The 19,897-nt window shown below is 41.2% G+C and overlaps 1 protein-coding gene across 2 annotated transcripts in view; it reads left to right on the plus strand.

Moving 5' to 3' along the window:
* SEC14L5 (SEC14 like lipid binding 5) overlaps nucleotides 1-14,102 on the plus strand; it is an 84,805-nt gene extending 70,703 nt beyond the window's left edge. Inside the window, exons 13-16 of one of the 2 annotated variants that reach the window (XM_016424014.2) lie at nucleotides 38-175; nucleotides 842-1,069; nucleotides 4,760-4,938; nucleotides 8,463-14,102. In XM_016424014.2, the coding sequence (XP_016279500.1) occupies nucleotides 38-175; nucleotides 842-1,069; nucleotides 4,760-4,938; nucleotides 8,463-8,568 (651 nt within the window). In that variant the 3' untranslated portion in view covers nucleotides 8,569-14,102. The remainder of the gene's footprint in view (nucleotides 1-37; nucleotides 176-841; nucleotides 1,070-4,759; nucleotides 4,939-8,462) is intronic. The other variant, XM_016424015.2, reaches the window with a different exon arrangement.
* Nucleotides 14,103-19,897: the final 5,795 nt, after the last annotated feature.

The following is a 19,897-nucleotide window of genomic DNA, read 5'->3' on the forward strand; positions in this document are numbered from 1 at the left end:
AGCTCTGACGCTCCTGAAACTGGTCTTTTGGTTTTAGTGCAGTGTCCCTGAAGGGGGCATCATCCCAAAGGCCCTCTATCAGATTGAAGAAGATCAAGAGAATGCGGATAGAGTCCAACTATGGACTGAAACTGTCTACCAGTCTGCAAGTGTGCTCCAAGGGGCCCCCCATGAGGTATTCTCTTCTTTTATTTGGTCTGGTGGACTCAGTCAAAAAGGCAGACAGCAGGGATATACCCCGGAGTGTGTTGGGACCTCCTTTAGCCAATGGTTAATTTTTTTTTAACTTGACTACATGGCCTCTAAAGCCATTATCTTCCCCTGTTAGACCTGATCCTAAGTACTGAGGCAGAAGAGCAGTAAAGGGCTAGGCAATTGGGATTAAAGGGCTTGCCCAGGGTCACACAGCTAGGAAATGTCTGAGTCCAGATTTGAACCCAGGACCTCCTATCTCTACCCCAATCCACTGAGCCACCTCGCTGCCCTTCAATTGTTAAGTTTTTGATGTGAACATTCACACCTTGGAAATCTACAAACTACAAATCAGGGCTCAATTTCTTGTTTTGTTGATTGTCTACACTTTAGAAAATGATGGAGAAAATGTTAATAATGCAGATTAAATTTAAAATATGTCCTGTTTGTGATTTTCTGAGCAAGTTGTTAGTCATTTACCAGCACACCACTGCATATACCTACTTCCCTTGGGGCATCAGAAGGGTTGGGCCATTATATATACCAAACCACTCCTTTCTTTTTCTAGGTATGAGCCCGGGAGGGCAGGGGAGGAGAGGGGGATGAATCTCTTCTTGTCTAGCTTATACCTTATCTATTTTATGTCTAGATAGCAGTGGAGATTCTGGAGGTTGAGTCCGTGATCACCTGGGACTTTGACATCCTGAGGGGAGATGTGGTATTCAACCTCTTTCACTCCAAGCAAGCACCTGTACCAAGTCCCAGGGAGCCCAAGGCTGGGAGCAGTGTGCAGCTCATTGACCAAAACTGGGTGCTGGGAGTGGATTACAGCCGTGTGGAGTCTCCCCTGCTCTGCCGGGAAGGTGAAAGCATTCAGGTGAGACAATTTTCTACTCTAACAACTCAGGAGCTGTTATGGCTCTTGGGAACTCTAGAAATTGACTCACTGGGATTCATTTACTGCCAGGTTCTGAAATACTTTCCAAGCAATGGCGCCCTTGTTCAGGAAATTAAGTGGTTTAGGTCTGGATGTTGACCTGCCCTTGGGAGTTAGGGAGCAGCAGCTGGAGTTATACTTCTTTTAATTTTGATTTCAAGTAGATGAAAGGTGTTTAGTTCTACTTTTTGCTTTGTTAAGATCTCCTCCTCCCAGCCTTAAGAGGAAAAAATAGTGGCCTTCACGTCTTGCTCCCTGAATTTCACCTTGGTTCTTCCTCTCTGGCTCTGTTTTAAACAGCATCATATATGCCTTTGTCTCCCAGTGCCCCATTTCATTTGGTTAAACAATAATAAGGTAGAGTGCTTATGTTTCTAGGCACTATATATAGTGTATAAAAGAAGAATTAAACTTGACTGGAACTAATGGAGGCTTTCAGCAATCATCTACATACACCTGGAATCAAACAGTTCATCAGCAGAAGTTAATGGAGCATTTGTTATGTGCCAGACACTGTGCCGGGCACTAGAGATGATACAAACAAAAAATGAGATAGGCTCTGTCCTCAAGGAACTTCTGTTTTACTAGGAGGATATGACATGTTCACAGTCTGGTCGTGAAGGAAAAACCATTTCACAAAAGGCAACTAAGGAGCACTGGATTTGAAATTAAAAGACTTGGGTTCAAATTCCTAGCTCTGGCATTTAATAGCTGTGTGACCTTGGATGAGGGTCTTCACCTCTTTTGTTGTTTAGTCATTTCTGGCTCTTCATAACCCCATTTGAGGTTTTCTTGGCATAGATACTGGAGTGGTTTGTCATTTCCTCATGCAGCTCATTTTACAGATGAAGCAACTGAGGCAAACAGGATTAAGTGACTTACTTGAGTTCACACAGTTAATAAGTATCTGAGCCTAGATTTGAACCCATGAATAAGAGTCTCCAGCATTCTATCCATTTTGCCATATAACTGCCCCTTCACCTCTGTAGGCCCCCATTTTCTCATCTATAAAATGACTAGGTTAGGTTCAAGTGTCTTCCAAGTCTCTTCCAGCTTTACATTTGTTACCCTGATTAAGGATAATTATTATTTTGTTAGTCTTATTGAGGGAGCAATTAAATGAGAAATTGTGTGGTAATGACCATAGGAGCTTAGAGAATTGAGAGCTAGAGTAAAATTGGGGAAAGCTTCATGATTGTAGGAAAACTCAAGATGGGACTTAACACATGTATAACTTGGATAGAATGAGATAAAAGGAGAGAACATTCTTGATCAAAGGAATAGGAGCCCAAGCATGGAGTCAGGAATGAGCATGGTCTACAGGTGTGAGGTGATGAGGGTGAGGGTAGTGGGAATGATGAGAAAAGGATGACTCCAAAAGACATTCCAGAAGATGAAATGACATAAGGAGGTGATTGGATCAAGGTGTTACTCCTTTAATGTATCAAATACAACTTCTAGTTTTTCAGCCTATGATGATGGAAATGGATTAGATGGGAAGAGCAGCCATTTGGTTTCTGGGAACTGGAGGGAACAAGGAAAGTTGTCTTTAGGACTTGTGGGGTCTGAAGTGAGGATGGAACATCTAAATGGAAATGCCATGGAAGGCAACCCTAGGAGACACTGGCACAGGACTGTCCAGCATGGTGCACCAACATCAAAGCTTTATGAGCAACGCAGAACCGCAGTAGCTCAAAAGAAAGATGAGATCCACAAATTGAGAGATTTCCATCATAAATGTTTATATGGGCTTACATATCTGACATGTGGTAGAGCCTTCTGAGATCTTATTGGTCTTCTCTGCCACGGCCAGACACATTGTACATTGACCCCAATGTAGTGGTATCATTTTAGTCCTCCTTGAAGAAATAGGACTACAACCAATCAACAAGAAGGTGGTAAGCAGATGAGAGTACAGAACAGGAAGATGTGTCTTCATTAGTGTAAAAATAAGTAAGAAGATGTGTTCTCCTTGGGTATAGGTACAGACAGAAAAGAAAAAGGCTTCAAGGATAGAACTCTGGGTAGGAGGAAGTTCCAGGACAGATGAACACAAGCGCTATTAGAAGGGCAAGAAAAGGCAGAATCACAGAAACCAAGAAAGGACAGATTTTTAAGGAGTAGGCAGTAAGTTATGCCAAATGCTAATACATGGATGAGAATAGAGATTGTGAAAAATGGCACTGGAGGTAGGCTGAAAGGATATAGCAGGAGGAAAAAACCCATGCTGACTTGGCTGGAGATACTGTGTTCAGAATGCCTTTGGATCCTCTCTGGTAGTATGGTTGATAATTCTTTGATATTCTTCAGCCCCAGAAATAACTTTATCACTTTGGTTTGTAGTGTACTCAGGCTGATGCTTCAGGGCCAAGTTGGAGCATAATTTGCCAAATGTTGAAAGCCCTTATATACCCAAAGCCTTATTTCTTTTAAACCCCAGACTAATTTTTTAAAGTGGTCTTTGGAATCCAGAGCACATAAGTTAAACCAAGGACCTTTCACATTTTAGCTTATGGTTATATAGTGCCTTTTGACTTAAAAAGCATTTTTCCTAATAACAGTCCTGTGAGGGAGGTAGTGCTTGTATTATCATCATTTTAAAGATGGGAAAACTGAGAGTCAGATGTGAGAGACTTCCCTTATGGTCAAACAGCTAGGAAGTGTCAGGGCTCCAAGTCCAAGTGATCTTTTCATTACATCATTCATACCTTTTGAAGCTGCTTGTTCTGGCTTTTGGAGACCCCCAACTACTCCTTGGTGCATTAATCAGTCCATTCGTAAGCATTTAATAAGTACTTTCTATGTGCCAAGCATTGTGTTTTGGGAGATGATAGAAAAATTTAAAAAAAAATGTGAGGCATTTAGACTCTTTCCTCAATATTCTACTGGTAGGAAACAAAAAAAAATTCACAGATAAAACATAAGATTGATACAAAATAAGTAAGGTTATAAGTAAAAAGTTAATTTATAATTAAAGTTATTTTGGTGATGGAGAGGCACGAAAAACTGGGAGAACCAAGATGACCTCTTGAAGGATATGGCACTTAGGCTGATCCTGGAATAAAGTTACGTGTTCCAAGAGGCAGAGGTGAGTCTACCCATGTGAGACAGACTGTGCCAACACCTGGAAACTTGTGATGGAGTATCCTATATGGGGAATTGCAAGTAAAAATAGCTAGTTTGACTATAGTCATGTGAGGGAAAGTGATGGGCAACCAGTCTGGAATGATGAGTTGTAATTTGACTCTGAGGAGCTCTAAATGCCAAACAGAGCTTACAGTTTAGGATCATAGATCTAGAAGATCCCAGAGACCATCTATATATCCACCCCTCCATTTTACAGATGAGGAAACTGAGGGGCCATAAATGGCTTGCCTAAGGTCGCACAGGTAGTAAGTATCAGAGGCAAGAGTTGAACCTTCGTCTTTTGACTCCAGAGTCAATGCTCTTTCCTCTTATCCTTTACCTTAGTGGCAGGGTGGAGCTCCCTTAAGTTCACGATCAGGGGAATGGCATCATCAGACCTGTACTTTGGGAATATTCAGTTGACAGCTAAGTGGAGGGTTGATTGGAGGGGAACCTAGTTGGGGTATAAGGCAGAGTTCATTGTGACAGCTCTCTCTATTTCAGGGCTCCCATGTGACTCGTTGGCCAGGTTTCTACCTGCTTCAGTGGAAGATGGCCACTCCGTTAGCCTGTGCGGCCAGCAGCCTCCCTCGAATGGATGATGCTCTGATGTCTGTGCAGAGCCCAGGGCACAAGTGTAAACTCCTGTACTACTACGAGGTCCTTGCATCTGTAGACTTCAGGTAGGAACCCTGGGATTGGGTTGTCAGGGAAGGGAAAGCATTTAGCTGTGGAAGACGAAGTTGATTAGGATAATCACCATAGAAAGCCCTCGTACTAATCCTATGTGATAGTGCCATGATTATCATTCCCATTTTAGACAGGGGAAATTGAGGTTCAGAGATATTTAGTAAGTATCAAATAAGTAGAAAGTGTTTGAACCAGGACTCAAACTGAGGTCTTCTTGCCTCCAAGTCTATCCCTCTATCCACTCTGCCCAAAGGGGTCTCATAAGGTACTGCCTTATGTAAACTAATGAGCCCCTACTTTAGGTCAGGAATTTTTTTCTAAAGGTCTTGATGTAGAGGTTAGATACCATGCCTAGCAATGATGGGCAGGTAAATTAATGGCCATCGTCTGGGATTTATGACCAGAGATGATGGCTCTAGGGTCAGAAGGGTGTATGGGGGAATTGAAGAGAGGCTTGTGGACACAGTGAATCTTTTTAGGTTTGGAAGGACATGTCTGTCTGAAGTCATTTTTAAAAAAAGATAGAACTGGGCCACTCAACGGGACAAGGCCATTTGCACAAAATTCAGCAATCATTTCTTCAAAATATTTCCTCATTGCCTGTGCTTTGGGGACACAAAGAGGAGAAAGCAACATCGTCCCTGCCCACAAGTAGCATGATAATTTAATAGGGAAGGACAGGACATGTAAACAGAGAAGCATGATTTTTTATAAGGTAGGATGTGATGGGGACAAAAGAGATCCAGACAGAATTCTAGAAAACTTTCATTTAGAGAAAACACTTTGAATTGGAGGGAAGCCAGGAAGACTTCAATTGGCTGAGGTGGAAGGAAGAGAAGGATCTCTGTGGGCAGAGGTGGGGAGGGAGTGCATCCCAGGCATAGAGACTGGGACTTTCATGCATGTGCAAAGGCAGGAGATAGCAGAACAACTAAGGATTGGTTAGGCCCCGTTCTGTCTGGAGTGTAGAGAGCATGAAGGGGAAGTAATGTGGAAAATAAGGCTGGAGAGGGAGGTAGGTCAGAATCAGACTGTGAAGGACCTTGCATGGTTGGCTGAATTAGTTTGTAGTTTTACCTCTAGGCATTGGGGGAGCCAACTGAAAGTGGCTGAATGCAGGAGTGGCAAAATGAAATGTTCATTAGGAAGGTTATTTCTTTTAAAATTATTATTGTTAATATCTTAAATCCTTACTTTTGATGCAAGTGACAACTCCAAGACAGAAGGGCAAGAGGCTAGGCTAGTAGGGTTAAGTAACTTGCTTGGGGACACACAGCTAGGAAGTCTGAGGCCAGATTTGAACCCCAGTCCTCCTGACTTCAGGCCTCCTAGCTGTCCCAGGAAGGTTATTTTTGTAGCTATGTGAAGGGTGAACTGTTGTGGGAACAAACCAAAGACAGGAAACCAAGTGAGCTGCTACTGCAATAACCCAGGCAAAAGGTGGCAAGGCACTAGCCTAGGTTGGCTGAGCAGAGAGAGGGGACGGGATATGAGAGATATGGTGGAAATGGATCTGATTGCATTTGGTGCCAGATTTGATTTGAGTGGCGATGGAGAGAAGTCAAGTATGATGCTCTAGTTATGAAGCAGAATGCAATTCATGAAGCATTTAGTGGGGCAGCTAAGAGGCTTAGTGGATAGAGAGCCAGACCTCGAGGCGGGGAGTTCCTGTGTTCAAATATGGCCTCAAGTACTTCCTCGATGTGTGACTGGGCAATCCCTTAACCACAATTGCCTTCCCCTTGTGGCTCTTCTGACTTGGAACCAATATTTAGTACCAATTCTAAGATAGAGGGTAAGGGTTAAAAAAAACTTTGTTTAAAGATTTATTAAACACCCAATATTGCCAGGTGAAGTGCTGTGGGTGGAGGATAGAGACACAAAACCAAACTGTCCCTGTCCTCATAGTTTACTTTCTGCTGGAGGAATGGTAATGGCATCAATAAAGTAGGTAAATTGGGAGGAGAAGCAGGTCCAGAAGTAAGATGGCAAGTTTAGCTAAGGATAGAAGATCATCGATTCAGAACTGGAAAGGATCTCAAGAGAAAAGTTGAGTTAAATCAACAAACATTTATTAAGCATTTGCCATGTGCCCTGGCACATTATGCTTGGGGTCCATTCCCTTCATTTTACTGATGAGGAGATTGAGTCCCAGAGAAATAAGTGACTTGTCCATGGTCACTACGATAAGCAGAAGAAACAAGATTTGAACCTGGGTCCTCCAAGTTCATATTACCTGTTCTTTTCACTGAGGTGGAAGTAGGAAGTAGGACATATCAGTGGAGATATCAGTCAGGTAAGATGTGAGGAGGAGATGTCAGCCAGGAAATGTGAGACTGGAGCTCAGGCGAGAGAGAGGGACTTCCTTGCCCCCTTTTTGATAGATTCTAGGCTCAAGTTTTCTCCTCTTCCTCCTCCTGCACCTTCAGTTGTTGTAATCAACTCAAAACATTAGATCAAGGGCTAGGCAAATAGTGTTAAGTGACATGCCCAGGATGACACACTTATTAAATATCTGAGACCAGATCTGAACCCAGGTCCTCTGACTCCAGGCCTCTGCTTGTGCTACCTACCTGCCCCCTTCAAGTCTTCTTTATCCTTTTCCCTCCTATAGATACAGGTAATATTTTAGTACTGCACATCACCATCTTCTTTTTGGTTTGTTTTTAATTTTTGTTAAATTAGCAAGCATTTATTTTCTCTCCTTCTCACCTCTACCCCCAAATGAGAAAGGAAAAAGAAAATCAAAACCCCTGTAACAAATGTATAATGCAAACACACAGACAAAATTTTCCACATTGGCCATGTCCAAAAACATCTCTCATTCTTCATATTTACTACTTTTTGCCTTCTAACTTAGTAGAAATTACCTTTAAAAAAAAACAGCCAAAAAACCCCCAAACTTCCCCTCACACAATCAGCATTTTAGTCCTTAATAATCTCTTCCAATAAAAAAAATTTTTTTTTCAAAAATCTGACCTTCTCTCTTAGTATCAATTCTAAGACAGAAGAGTGAGGGCTAGGCAATCAGTAAGTGATTTGCCCAGGGTCACACAGTTAGGAAGCCAAATCTGAGGCCAGATTTGATGCCCCCTCAGTTTTAACAAGGTTTTTTCCCTCTCCTGGCATATTCAGTCAGCAAGTGTTTACTTGCTCGCCTACTACTAGGTCCCAAGCAATATGTGAGATGCTGGGGACACAAGGACAAAAATTAAAGAGTCTCTGCCTTGAAAGAGTTGACATGGTGAGGAACAGTATGGACACAGAAAAATAAAAATATATACCAGCTAATTACTGGGGCAGGTCACTGGCACATGATGGGATCAGGAAAGGCTCCTGTAGGAAGTGACACTTCCTGAAAGAGGCTAGGGAGTCTTCCATGTGGAAGTAAAAAGGGAATGCATCCCAGCCATGGGGGAGTCATTTGTTCAAAGGCACAGAGACAGGAGATATCTTGGGCGCTGGGGCCACGTGACCATGAAGATGTAATGAGTAGCTCTGGGCTCTTCCTTCCCAGGGGATCCATGTCCAGTCTGGAGTCCTGTACCAGTGGTTTCTCACAGCTCAGTGCCACCACAACTTCTTCCAACCAGTCCCAGAGTGGCTCCCTCATCTCCAGATAGCCGGGTCTGAGCCATGTTGGGGATCCTGCTGTACTCCGGCGCCTGGAAGTGTCCAGAGCCAGAAATCCTGCCCAAGCTGAGGGCCAAGACCATAAGGACTGGTGGCCTGGGTTCAGACACTGCCGGAGATGGTGACTCTTTGGAGTCTACCATGATAATCAGCTCATGTTTTTGGTTTTATAATAGGTGCATCTGAGTTTGTAGCAGATGCTTCATTAACAGGACCTAACAATTCTAACCTAGCCATTTTGTGTGAGCCCGTTCTAGTCTCCACTGCTTTCCTCGTCTTCCACTTCTCCAATCTGGATCTGTGAATTCATTAATATAGGGAGTTCCTAGAAGGGACGCTTCCTCCACTGATGCACATCAGAATTCTTAGAGGGTTACCTGGAGGCATTAAAAAGTTGAGTAACTTGCCCTAGTATGTGTCAGAGGCAGGACTCAAACGTAGGTCTTCCTGACTACTCCAAGACTGGCATTCTCTCTCCACCTATCCCATGCTCCTTTTCATTCCCATCTATAAACTCATTCCCATCTATAGTCTTCCAGTGGCGAGTTTGGAGTTAGCTATGTGAGGATGGGTCTCAACAAGACTAGACTTGAGAAGATATCTTCTTTTGTATGAAGAATGACACCTAGAGGCCAGGTTCACTTTTCTGTCACCCTAGGAGTTCTTATTTTCTCTAGAATAAAACCAAGTGGACCTAGGTTCCCAAACCAAAATATGGCACCAGCTCTTCCCTAGAGCAAATCTGATTCCAGAGTTGGCTCTAGAACTGATCTGGTCTTTTGAGGGTCCCTAGGAGATAATTTCTAAACCAGAGGGAAATCATCTCCTTCCTTTAAGTGAAATAAAATAAGGTACCAGAAGAATGGACTCACCAAATTCACTTCCTTATCAATCCATATTTTGCCTTGGGGTAGTGTGGGTAGGGATGGGGATAAGGTTGGAGAGAGAATATATTACTTATCCATTGGAACTTATTCACTGGAAGATAAGTTTTTCCTGTATAGCCATAGCCTTACTGAGCCTTTTCCAAGTGGTGGTATATGTGATAATTGGAATTGTACAGACTGCAAATATATCCACCTCAATGTAGGAACTGCATTCCGGGGCGTGGAGCACGAGGACTTCCAGACTAATTCAAAAACCTGGAGAAGAGGGGGAACTGTCTGTCCTTCCTAGAGCATCCTTTCTCACACCTGTCCTGCAGAGAGCTGGGCTGCCCAGTGATCCCTGGGCCTTTGACGATGAGTACCTGTTGGCTCTTCTCTTTCCTTCTCAGGTATATGAGCAATAAGTCGTGTCAAAGGGCTAAAGAAAAGCAGATATCTTTTCCTGAAATTCTTAAGGTACATTTTTGTACTTCAGAGCCTACCTCTCTTGGAGAGCTGCTCTATGTGTATGTTGTATGTATGTGTGTGTGTATGTGTGTGTGTGTGCGGGCACTTATGTGTGTGTGGGATTGGAAGGAAAAGCTTCTTAAAACTTTTTAATCCCAAGATTTATTTATTATTGAGAATGGACTGCATGTTGTAAAATATATTTGAACATATTTATTTCTATTTTGATTAAAAACTATTAAGTTATGAACATACCTATCTTTTGGAATAAGCTGACTTTTAAAAATATTCACAGAATTTTGAAAATCTAATGCAACACTCAGGAGGATCAGGTCTCTGCTTCTAGCTCCACTTTTCTCAAGGAACAAAAGGACAATTTAGTGCTTCTTCCTTCTATTAAGACATACATCCTTGATTCTCCATGGCATCTTAGCCCAGAGATGGTCTAAGCTGTCTTGGCAAGCCCTATGAGAGGTACTGTGTCACCACAGAGTGTGAAAGGGGAGCATCTTATTCTCTTGCAATATCAGAGACAGGATCTTGTGAATGTGAAAGGTGAATGATTATGTTAGACGAAAGTTAACTTGAGTGTGAATGGATGAATAAAATCCCTCTTTAAACGGGATTATGAATACTTTGTGGCAAGGCAGGAGGGGGAAAACAGGGAAGGTGAATGTGTTTTTGGAATTAGGGCACAAAGACTCTCTTCAGGTTCACTTCATTGGGTGGTTTTGGCTCTGTACTCCAGAGAAGTATGTTTGACACAAAGTGACCTAGTAGAAGGACTGAGAATTCAGGCTACCTCGACTTTGTTCCTCTTCTTGGTGATAGCCAATGAAAGCTGTAATGGCAGGAGGGCTTGGATGGCACAGGTGGTGCTTTCCATCCATACCAAGAGCTCTCCAAGGCCAATACCCACAATCTGATCACAACGGGTGGGTACATCCTTTCACTTTGGGGAAACTACAATATCAAAGCTCAGGGGCTGTTTAAATAAAAGAATCCCAGACTTCTGCTTTCCAAGATTGCTTTTGCTCTGAGGGAGCTGCAACAGTCATTGGGATGAACTTTTTTTTTTTCATCATCACATCCATTGGCCCACAGGAATCAGGGCTGAAGACACTAAAAGAGGCTGTTAATAAAAGCACTTTGTATTTCTAACACTTTGCACTTCTAATGCTTTTCATCCAAAGATTAGATGGCATTTCTCCAGTGTACTCACCACTTTGTTCCTGGGGCAGAGGTGTGCTGAGGCACAGAGCACCAGAGCACTGGATCCAGAGAAAACCAGGAACTCAGCCAGGGACTAGGATAATGTTTTCCTTGGAATTTTTAATTATGAGAAATACTGTAATGTCTTGGCTGGACATATCATTTCCATACTCCCCCACCCGCTTTGAGATATCTTTAATCTCCTTTCCCTTTTCCGATCCAGCAGGAAAACCAACAAAGACATTTTTTCCTCCTCTAGTTGAGAGCATTTCCTTCTATAAACCACCTACAGATTGAAAGTTGAGCAAGTAAAGTGGGACAAGAGTTACCTTTACTAGTGTTTCATTTTACCATGACTAGCTCCCTCACTCCCAACCCCTCCACTTTCTTGAAGCTTTGCTCCTTTCAGGAGTCAGGTATCATTGCTTCTGGAGTCTTCTCAACATGGGGATATGGCTACAGGGGGTAAAGCCCCAAGGGCACGAATCTAATCCATGTCAGGGATCTCTAGGCTCACAACAGAATCTACTTGTTTTAGGGAGAGCCTGAAGGAGATGGATCTAGCAGTTCTGGTTGGCACGTAAACAGGTATCTGACTACAATTTTCTGAAAAAGCTTTATGGTCTCAGAGCAATAAAATTATAGTTAGGGGTCACAAAGTTACTCTCTGGGTGCCTACAAAGGGATTCATTTCTACTGGGCTGTGACAGCACAGATAAATTCCAGGTACTATAGCTTACCTATCCTTTTGCCTTACAGGAATCAGGGATTCACTTCTCATTTACTAAGGAACTAGGGTAGAAAAGTTCTGTTACCAGTCTGACAGCAGCAACCACGCTTTGCTAGTTCTAATTACTTTGCTAAAATACAATATGTGCTAAACTTGATTGAAATTTTTTCTCAATTTCTTTTTATCTTTGGGTGGGTGACGAGCTTGGTGTAATGGAAAGAACATTGCAACCTCAGGGACATCACTTATTCTCCTGAGGCCTGAAAATAAGGGGGTTGAATTACATCATCTAAGGATTTTGTAATTAAAATATTTTCCTCTTGAAAAGTGGACCTGTTACAAGAAAGTTATAGGACATTTGGGGAGGTGGGGCAGCCAGGGCCAAGAACAGAGCTCTTGAGCATTCAGTGAGCATTCACTCTATCGATCTCTAGTTTGTTAGAGTCTTAGATGTTGATCTCCGCTGCTAAGATATCCTCTTCCTGGAAGCTTCATGGTCCTGGATAAATCATGCATGCTCTCTGCTTATGAAGGCACAGCTAATTCCCTTGTGTTTTCTTTAAACTGGGGAAGAAGCCTCGAGGGTTGGCTCTTCTTCTGTGCCTGTTTGAGCACCAGCTTTTCGGCGCCCTCGTTCTTCATTAGCTTCCATGGACGCTGAGTGGGGTGGTAGTGTCTCAATGTTGTGACCCTGCCTTTGTGGAAGGTTTGCTATGACTGAAGTTGAAGGCAAGAAGACAGATGTCACAATGTATTGTGTAGGGGTTAGAGTGGATGACTTTTAAGGAAATTCATTCAATAAGCATTTAAAAAAACTTAAGTCCTTACCTTCTGTCTTAGAATCAGTACTGAATATTGGTTCCAAGGCAGAAGAGTGGTACGGGCTAGGCAACTGGGGTTAAGCGACTTGGCGAGGATCACACAGCTAAGAAAGATCTGAGATCAGATTTGAACCCAGTATTTTCTATTTCCAAGACCGGCTCTCTATCCACTGAGCTACCTAGCTGCTCCCACAAGCAGTTTATTATACACCTGCTATGTGCCAGATACTATTTCTAAGCATTGGAAATACAATGACAAAAAGCTTTTTTTCCCCCTCAAAAAAACTTGTATTTAAATGGGGAAGGGAGGAAATAGGAAGACATTATACAAAAAAATCAAATATAAAATAAAAATGAGTATTTTTTTTGTCAGGGGAGGAAATAAGCAATTGAGGGGATCAGGACTGATCTTGTGTAGGAGATAATACTTGAGTTTAAGAAAGAAATGAGGGATTCTTCAAAGCAGAGAGGAGGAGGAGGAGGAGGAGGAGGGATTTGCATTCCAGGCGTGAAGAAAACTTGTAAATCCATGGAAATAAAAGGGTTCCTTTGCAAGATTCTACAGTTTTATGAATAATGTGCATGAGACAAATTGTATATGTTGATGTGATTAATAATATCTGCACTGCAAATAGAATTCTCAATCTACTCAAATTATATGTTCAAATTATAAATCTGGGCATGATAAAACTCCACAAATATGTTTGGGGTCATGTTTTGTATCTGGTTAACAGGGCAACTCTCACACTTTCAGATCTGAGAGTCCACATGAACAAAACCATCACTAACTAGTTCTTTCCCATGTGTAGATTCTGCTTAATAATTATAGTCAATGCCTGTTTTTTTCCTAAAAAAGTATTGGAGCTCCCTAGGATTGTTTTCTCCCTTTTTCTCCATCTTTATTCCATTGTTCTAAATCTGAATTCTGCAAATGACTGAATCTAAAATGTACCAATGTACTAGGATATTCTTTTGGGAGCAGAGAAGAATTATGTTGTCATTGCTTTCTTAAAAACAAATCAGTTAAGTCTCTGATGGGTGGGTGACTGTCAGATTGTGTGCCAGACTAAGTTTTTAGGGCTTGCAGGTATATCCTTGAACCTATCAGAGTATCATGGGTATGATATTGCCAGGTCTGAATTCTCAGTGCTGGGAGTATATTCTTCAGACTCCCAGAATGCTATACTTGCAAACTGTATTGAGCACGATGATCACCAAAGATGGCTGTTAGTTGATAGAAATGTAAAAGTCCCATTGAATTTTACTTGGGATGTTGACCTGGCTGCCCTGCATGTGGTTTCTTCTAAGCTCTTGGAATGTTGACCTTAATATTGTACCTGTACCCTAATTTCTAATGGTTGCTGACTGACATATCCTAAAATACAGCACCAAGTTTAGAGAATAAAAGAATATTTTCTGAGTATAAAGACTTGGCATCATTATTGCATGTCTAACTGATCCCATTTTCCCTAATACTCATGGCAAAATGTTTTGAGGGTAGCTCCATGGATTGGGTAGATTGATTTAATTTAAAACAAAATGTATTATATAAAAATGTTCATTATAACTTGAGCACTGAAATCTGGAGATACTATATCGATAAGATTAACGTTTACATTTCCACAAGAATCGATTAAAATTTTAAGCACTCTTTCGGCTCCTTTTCGTCCTTAGCAAAATGCATTCTATTTTTGGTTGGATCTGTAACTTCATTAATGTAGGGACTTTCTGGTAAGGAAATCCCTCTACCTATACATATCACCTTGGAGAGCCCTGAGAGAGGATGTATTTTGCCTTGATCACAAAGCAAGCACAAATGAGATCTTCCTGACGCAGAGGCCAACTTTCCACAAGGACATTACCAGTAAGATACAGTGTAGTGAAATGCTTCCTAGGCCAAACTGACTTAGTTCAAAGGGCATTATGTTGGTACAATTTGTTTTTGAAAAGTAAAAGCTGCTAATGACTTTTGTCTTACTGGTCTTTCTTCTCACTTCCAGTGCCATTCCAGTTCACTTCGTAGCCTTGTGAGATGGATTAGGTATAGATTTTAAGGGGCTCATGGAATTATAGACTTTTGTACTTGATTGCCTGAACAGGGACTTTGTTTACAAATCTACCTGTGCCACTGGGAAACATTTAGAGAGCTTCTTCTGAGACTTATTTGCTTTCTGCTTTGAGCTATGACTGTTTACTCTCTTCTCTGCTTCCCCTCTCTCCCTGGCAGACACAATGGCTATTATTATTCTCCCTTTTTATCTAAATGCTACAGTGACCTAAAGCTTCAGTGTCTGGAACTGAAGCTACTATGCTTTAGATATAAGATTTATTCCCTTCTTTCAGGTGGGCAGAGTGTAAATGTGAAGGGAACACAAGAGAAAACTCCTTGAAAATATGAGAATTGGAGTTCAGAGGGCAAGCTTTCTAGTATTCATCTCCCTAAGTCATTTGGAACCTTCAGGAAGAATTGGACTTTTCTAGATGAACTTTAGGAAACCTCAGGGTCAAGAACACAGGTGAAGATAGAGGTTATGGTTGTGATTAAAGGCAAGAAAGAGCCCACTTTCCAAAGTAGGGGTCAGCAAAACTCCTAGGTAACCAGACTTAATAACCAAGGTCTTAATTACTGCCATTGCCAAGGCTGCCCAACCACAAGGAACAGCACTGACCAGCCCTCCTGCCTTCTCCTATAGCTTTCAAAACTAATAATACATGTACAAACTTGCTAAAGGAACTTGTAGGGGGGAATGCCCATGTTATTTTTTTCTGAAAGCAGAGTAAGCTTAATCTTAGGTTCCTAAGTTGTAAGTTATTGAAGTGTAAGCAAACAGACACATAATGGAGTTGTGAATTGGTTGAGCCTTTCTGGAAAGTAATTTGGAACTATGTCCTACAAATTACTAAACTGTGTGACAGTGATATCACTACTAGCCCCTGCCCAAGATCAAATAAAGAAGAAAAATGGCTTATATCTTTCTACATGAGAATATTTTTAACAGCTCTGCTTGTGGTGACAAAGAAATGGAAACTAGGAGAATGCCCATCAATTAGGGAATAGCTGAACAAATTAGGGCATGTAAATGCAATGGGGATACTATTCTGCTATAAGAAAGGATAAAAGAGATTTTTTCAGAGAAACCTGGGAAGTCTTGTATATAGACTAATGCAGAATGAAGAGAGCCAAACCAGAACAATTTCTATTATGACAAAAATATTGTATAAATGAACAATTTTGAAAGACTTAAGAACTCTGATCAATGCCATACTCATTATTACATACATAATACATACATATTACATACATCGTTATTCCAGAGGACTGAGGATGAAGAATTCCACTCATTTTCTGGTGATGGACTAGTAAGTAGAATGAGACACCTATTTCTCTGGACACAATACGATTAATATGGGTACTGGTTTTGCCCAGTTATGAGAGAGCTGGAGGTAGAAACAAATAAATGCTTGGTGATTTTAAAAAATAAAATCTAATCTGAAAAAAAAAAGGCGTTATTTTGAGTCTTCTCTCTAAGTTCCCACTGGTATCCTGATCACATTATCTCTCTACTTTCACAAATGTCAACATGCCCAGCTCTGAGTAGCCAGAGCACTCTATTTAAAGGCTGCACAAATGGACCCTTTGTGTTTAGCACCTCCTTCTCAAACAGTCTGATTCTGTGGATAGCCTTTTCTGTCCTCTTTTTTAAGAGTGATTCCTCCATCCCAGGTTACTTCTTTCTCTAAGCATAGTGGAGTCCTCCATATGTGTAGATAGAATCCATGTCCCTCCCCCTAGCTCGTCCCCACCTTCCTAATGGCCTGGATGTAGAGGTCACAGGTGAAGAGCCTTAGGAACATGACCCATAACTGGGTCAAGAGAAAGGATAAAGGTGTGGGGTGAGAACACGCCTGCTCCCGATTCCTTTGGAGGTGATAGTGGAGCGCCATGGCTGGGGGAGGCATGTGGTCAGGGTTAAGTTAGATTCGGCTTAAATCTCTGTATATTTGCTTTCTTGATTTCAAGTGATTATTAATAAACTATGGAAAATAAGAACCTGGAGTTATTAATTTAAATATAACACATACAAGTGAAACTATTATTCAGTTCCCTAGGTCTCTCAGTCCATTGTTGCAAATCCTCAACTGGGCATTCTACACCTCCTAGAGATGTTTGCCTGATGCTCAGTAGTTACTACATTCCCTAGGTTTTATCCCATATGGAGAAAGAAGCCATCATTTAGTATGGATTGATCATTCATTTATGAAATTATGAAATGGGGACAGGAACACCTGGTTCTTTAGGTACTTACTAGGAAAGATCCTGATTGGCAGCAGGATAATAGTCAAACTTTAATTAAATGGGGGGGGGATAAAAAACCCATAAATAGACAAGCAGCAAAAGAGGTACTTGGGAAGACCAGGTAGCCTGGGGATGAGAGAATGGAAGGGTGAAAGAAAGCAATGTGAGGAAGAGGATGGGGAGGCAGAGAATATCATTCATGGAACCATGGATTAGGGTTGGAAGCATTTGGCAATGCAGAACTGGTGGAGATGGAAGAATGTTTGAGGTAGGGAGAATTTGAGGTCTCATTTCTATTGCATTTTTTGTGGGGGGGAAACAGAACAACAGAACAAGGTGCCTGTGCCCACTTTGGGATAAACATATCCAAATAATCTTAAAGTTATTGGCAGCTTTTTGGCGTTCTGCTGGTCTGGAGCTGTGGAGGCCTGGATTTTGTCTGGAATTTACATATAATAGAACCCAAAGGATCTGATAGTGGTACCTAGATGGTTGCTTCTGTTTCATCCCATATTACCAGAATGTGAGTTTTGTAACAAAAATTTGTAAATTATGTTCCTTTGATCTTTGGAATGATTCACACATGACTTCCATGTTCCCCTTCACAATCTTATTTCCTGCTATTGTGCTTTTATACTGGCTCCTTCCAACCATATTACACTGACAAGAAGAGAGGTATGTGGTCAAGGGATCCAGAATAAGGTACAATTTTAACTCATGCATGAAGCCACAAAGCAGTTAGCAGCCAGGGCTCTCTCCTCTACTGTCACACACCTGAAGTGTAGCCCCAGGTTCTCCAGGCTCCAGTCCTGGGAAGCTATACAGTCAGTTGTGGTGTATGAGTTAGGTTCCGTGTCCAGACACTAAAGCTAGAAAGCTGAACATTTCCAGGAATTGAGAAGCAGATGAAGTAGTATTTGATGTGCCTTACACTGAAATGAGAAGTGGCAGACAGTGGACAGCTCTCTAATGTTGGGGTCTTGACCAAGATACAGAGATATATGCATGAGGAGGGTAACATATAAAGATTATTATTCCCTCCTCCACCAGGAAGGAGTAATTTTTATTTTACTAGGTCTAGTCTTAAAACTTGATAGTCCCCATTAAGGTTCTGTTCAGTTCTAAATTCATGATCCTGTGGTTTTTGGCAAGTCTTTATTAGAAATTAAAGTGGGAAGCAGGTAGATGGTTTAGTAGATAGATTAGTAGATAGAGCAGCAGGCCTGGAACTGGGAGGTCATGGGTTCAAATCCAACCTCAGACCCTTCCAAGCTGAGTGACCCAGGGCAAGTCACTTAACTGTTTGCCTAGCTTTTGCCTGTCAAAGTTGTTACTAAGACAGAAAGAGAGGATTAAAAAAAAAAAAACCCTGATAGAGAGTATCTATCAATTAGAGAATGGCTGAACAAATTATGGTATGTGAATGTAATGGTGTATTGTGCCATCAGAAATGATGAAAGGGATCATATTAGAGAAACCTGGGAAGATTTAATAGACTGATGCAGAATAAAGAAAGCAGAACCAGAAGAACAATTTATACTATAACACCAACATTGTATAAATGAACAATTTTGAAAGACTTAAGACCCCTGATCAGTGCAAAGCTCACTGATGATGAATAATTCTACCCACCTGTTGGCAGAGAAGTGATGGATTAATAAGAGAATGAGGTACCTGTTACCCTTTTTATTTTTATTTTTTGGCATGGCCAATAGAAGCATTGGTTTTGCCTAAATATACAAATATTGTATATATAACCTTTGTTAGAAGGGTTGTTTTTATTTTGACTATTTGGGGAAGGAGAAAACTAAGGACATGCCACATAGAATCATGAGATCATAGAATCACAGATATAAAACCAAATGGAATTGTAGCAGCTATCAAAAGAAACCTCTTATTTGAAAGCTGAGGAACCCTGAGGCACATAGCTATTAAATGATTTGTCCAGGTTGACATAGACAGTAAATGTCTGAGGATGGTGTTGCATGAATTTTTTTTTTTTTTAGTAACTAGCAACTGCCAATAAAAAGCATAGCAGCAAAGAGAGGAAAACTTCACTTTATTCACTCAAAGGGAGATACTCTGACAGTATCTGATGTGTCTCTAATCATTCGCCTGGTAATATGTATTCAGTTGTACCATTCTGCTGTTCATATAATACAAAGCAAAGAAGGTGCTTGTTACAAAGCAGCTTGGTCACATAGAAAGGAAAAGCAAAACTGTTACAGCAAAAGGATGCTTATCACTTGTTACAAAAGAAAGAATGTGTCCTTTTAGCATAGAAATCTTCCTTTGCAAAAAAAACCTTCCATAGGCTCAAAGGAGATTCTTAAGAAAGCAAGTACATTGCAAGTTGATCCTATAGAAAAGCAATTCATAGCAAAATGTTGACTATAGAACAAAATAGGGTCGATTCCTAACAGACCACTCTTAGCTCTTAAAAATTCACTTTTAATACAGGTTTTGAACTCGTGTCTTCCTTACTCCTGGCTCATAGCTCTATGGATGACATTGCTGGCTACATAGCCAGAACTGTTGGCATCTTCAGATGAGCCTGAGTCAGCTTTGGCTCTCTCTTCGCTATAGTCACATTTGGGCGATTAAGGTGCTGGAGATGGAATCTCCAACCTTGAGAGGACTCATCTGGAAGTGATGCCACCTTTGGATTTGAACTTTGATGGGGCCGATGCTACGTATGAACTAAAGTCATGAGCATATTTCCCCTCATACACACAGTTGAGGTGATATAAAGAAGATTATGCCTCTGGGGTGTTTGGGAAAATGTGTTTGTTGGTATATCTTGAAAGTAAGTTTCTGTTTGCAAATGCTACATAAAAACAAACAAACAAACAAACAAAAAAAACCCCCTCCAACATATTACTTTCTGTCTTAGAATAACATTGTGTATTGGTTCCAAGGCATAAG

Source organism: Monodelphis domestica, chromosome 7 (genome assembly GCF_027887165.1).
Source record: "Monodelphis domestica isolate mMonDom1 chromosome 7, mMonDom1.pri, whole genome shotgun sequence".
Lineage (NCBI taxonomy): Eukaryota > Metazoa > Chordata > Mammalia > Didelphimorphia > Didelphidae > Monodelphis > Monodelphis domestica.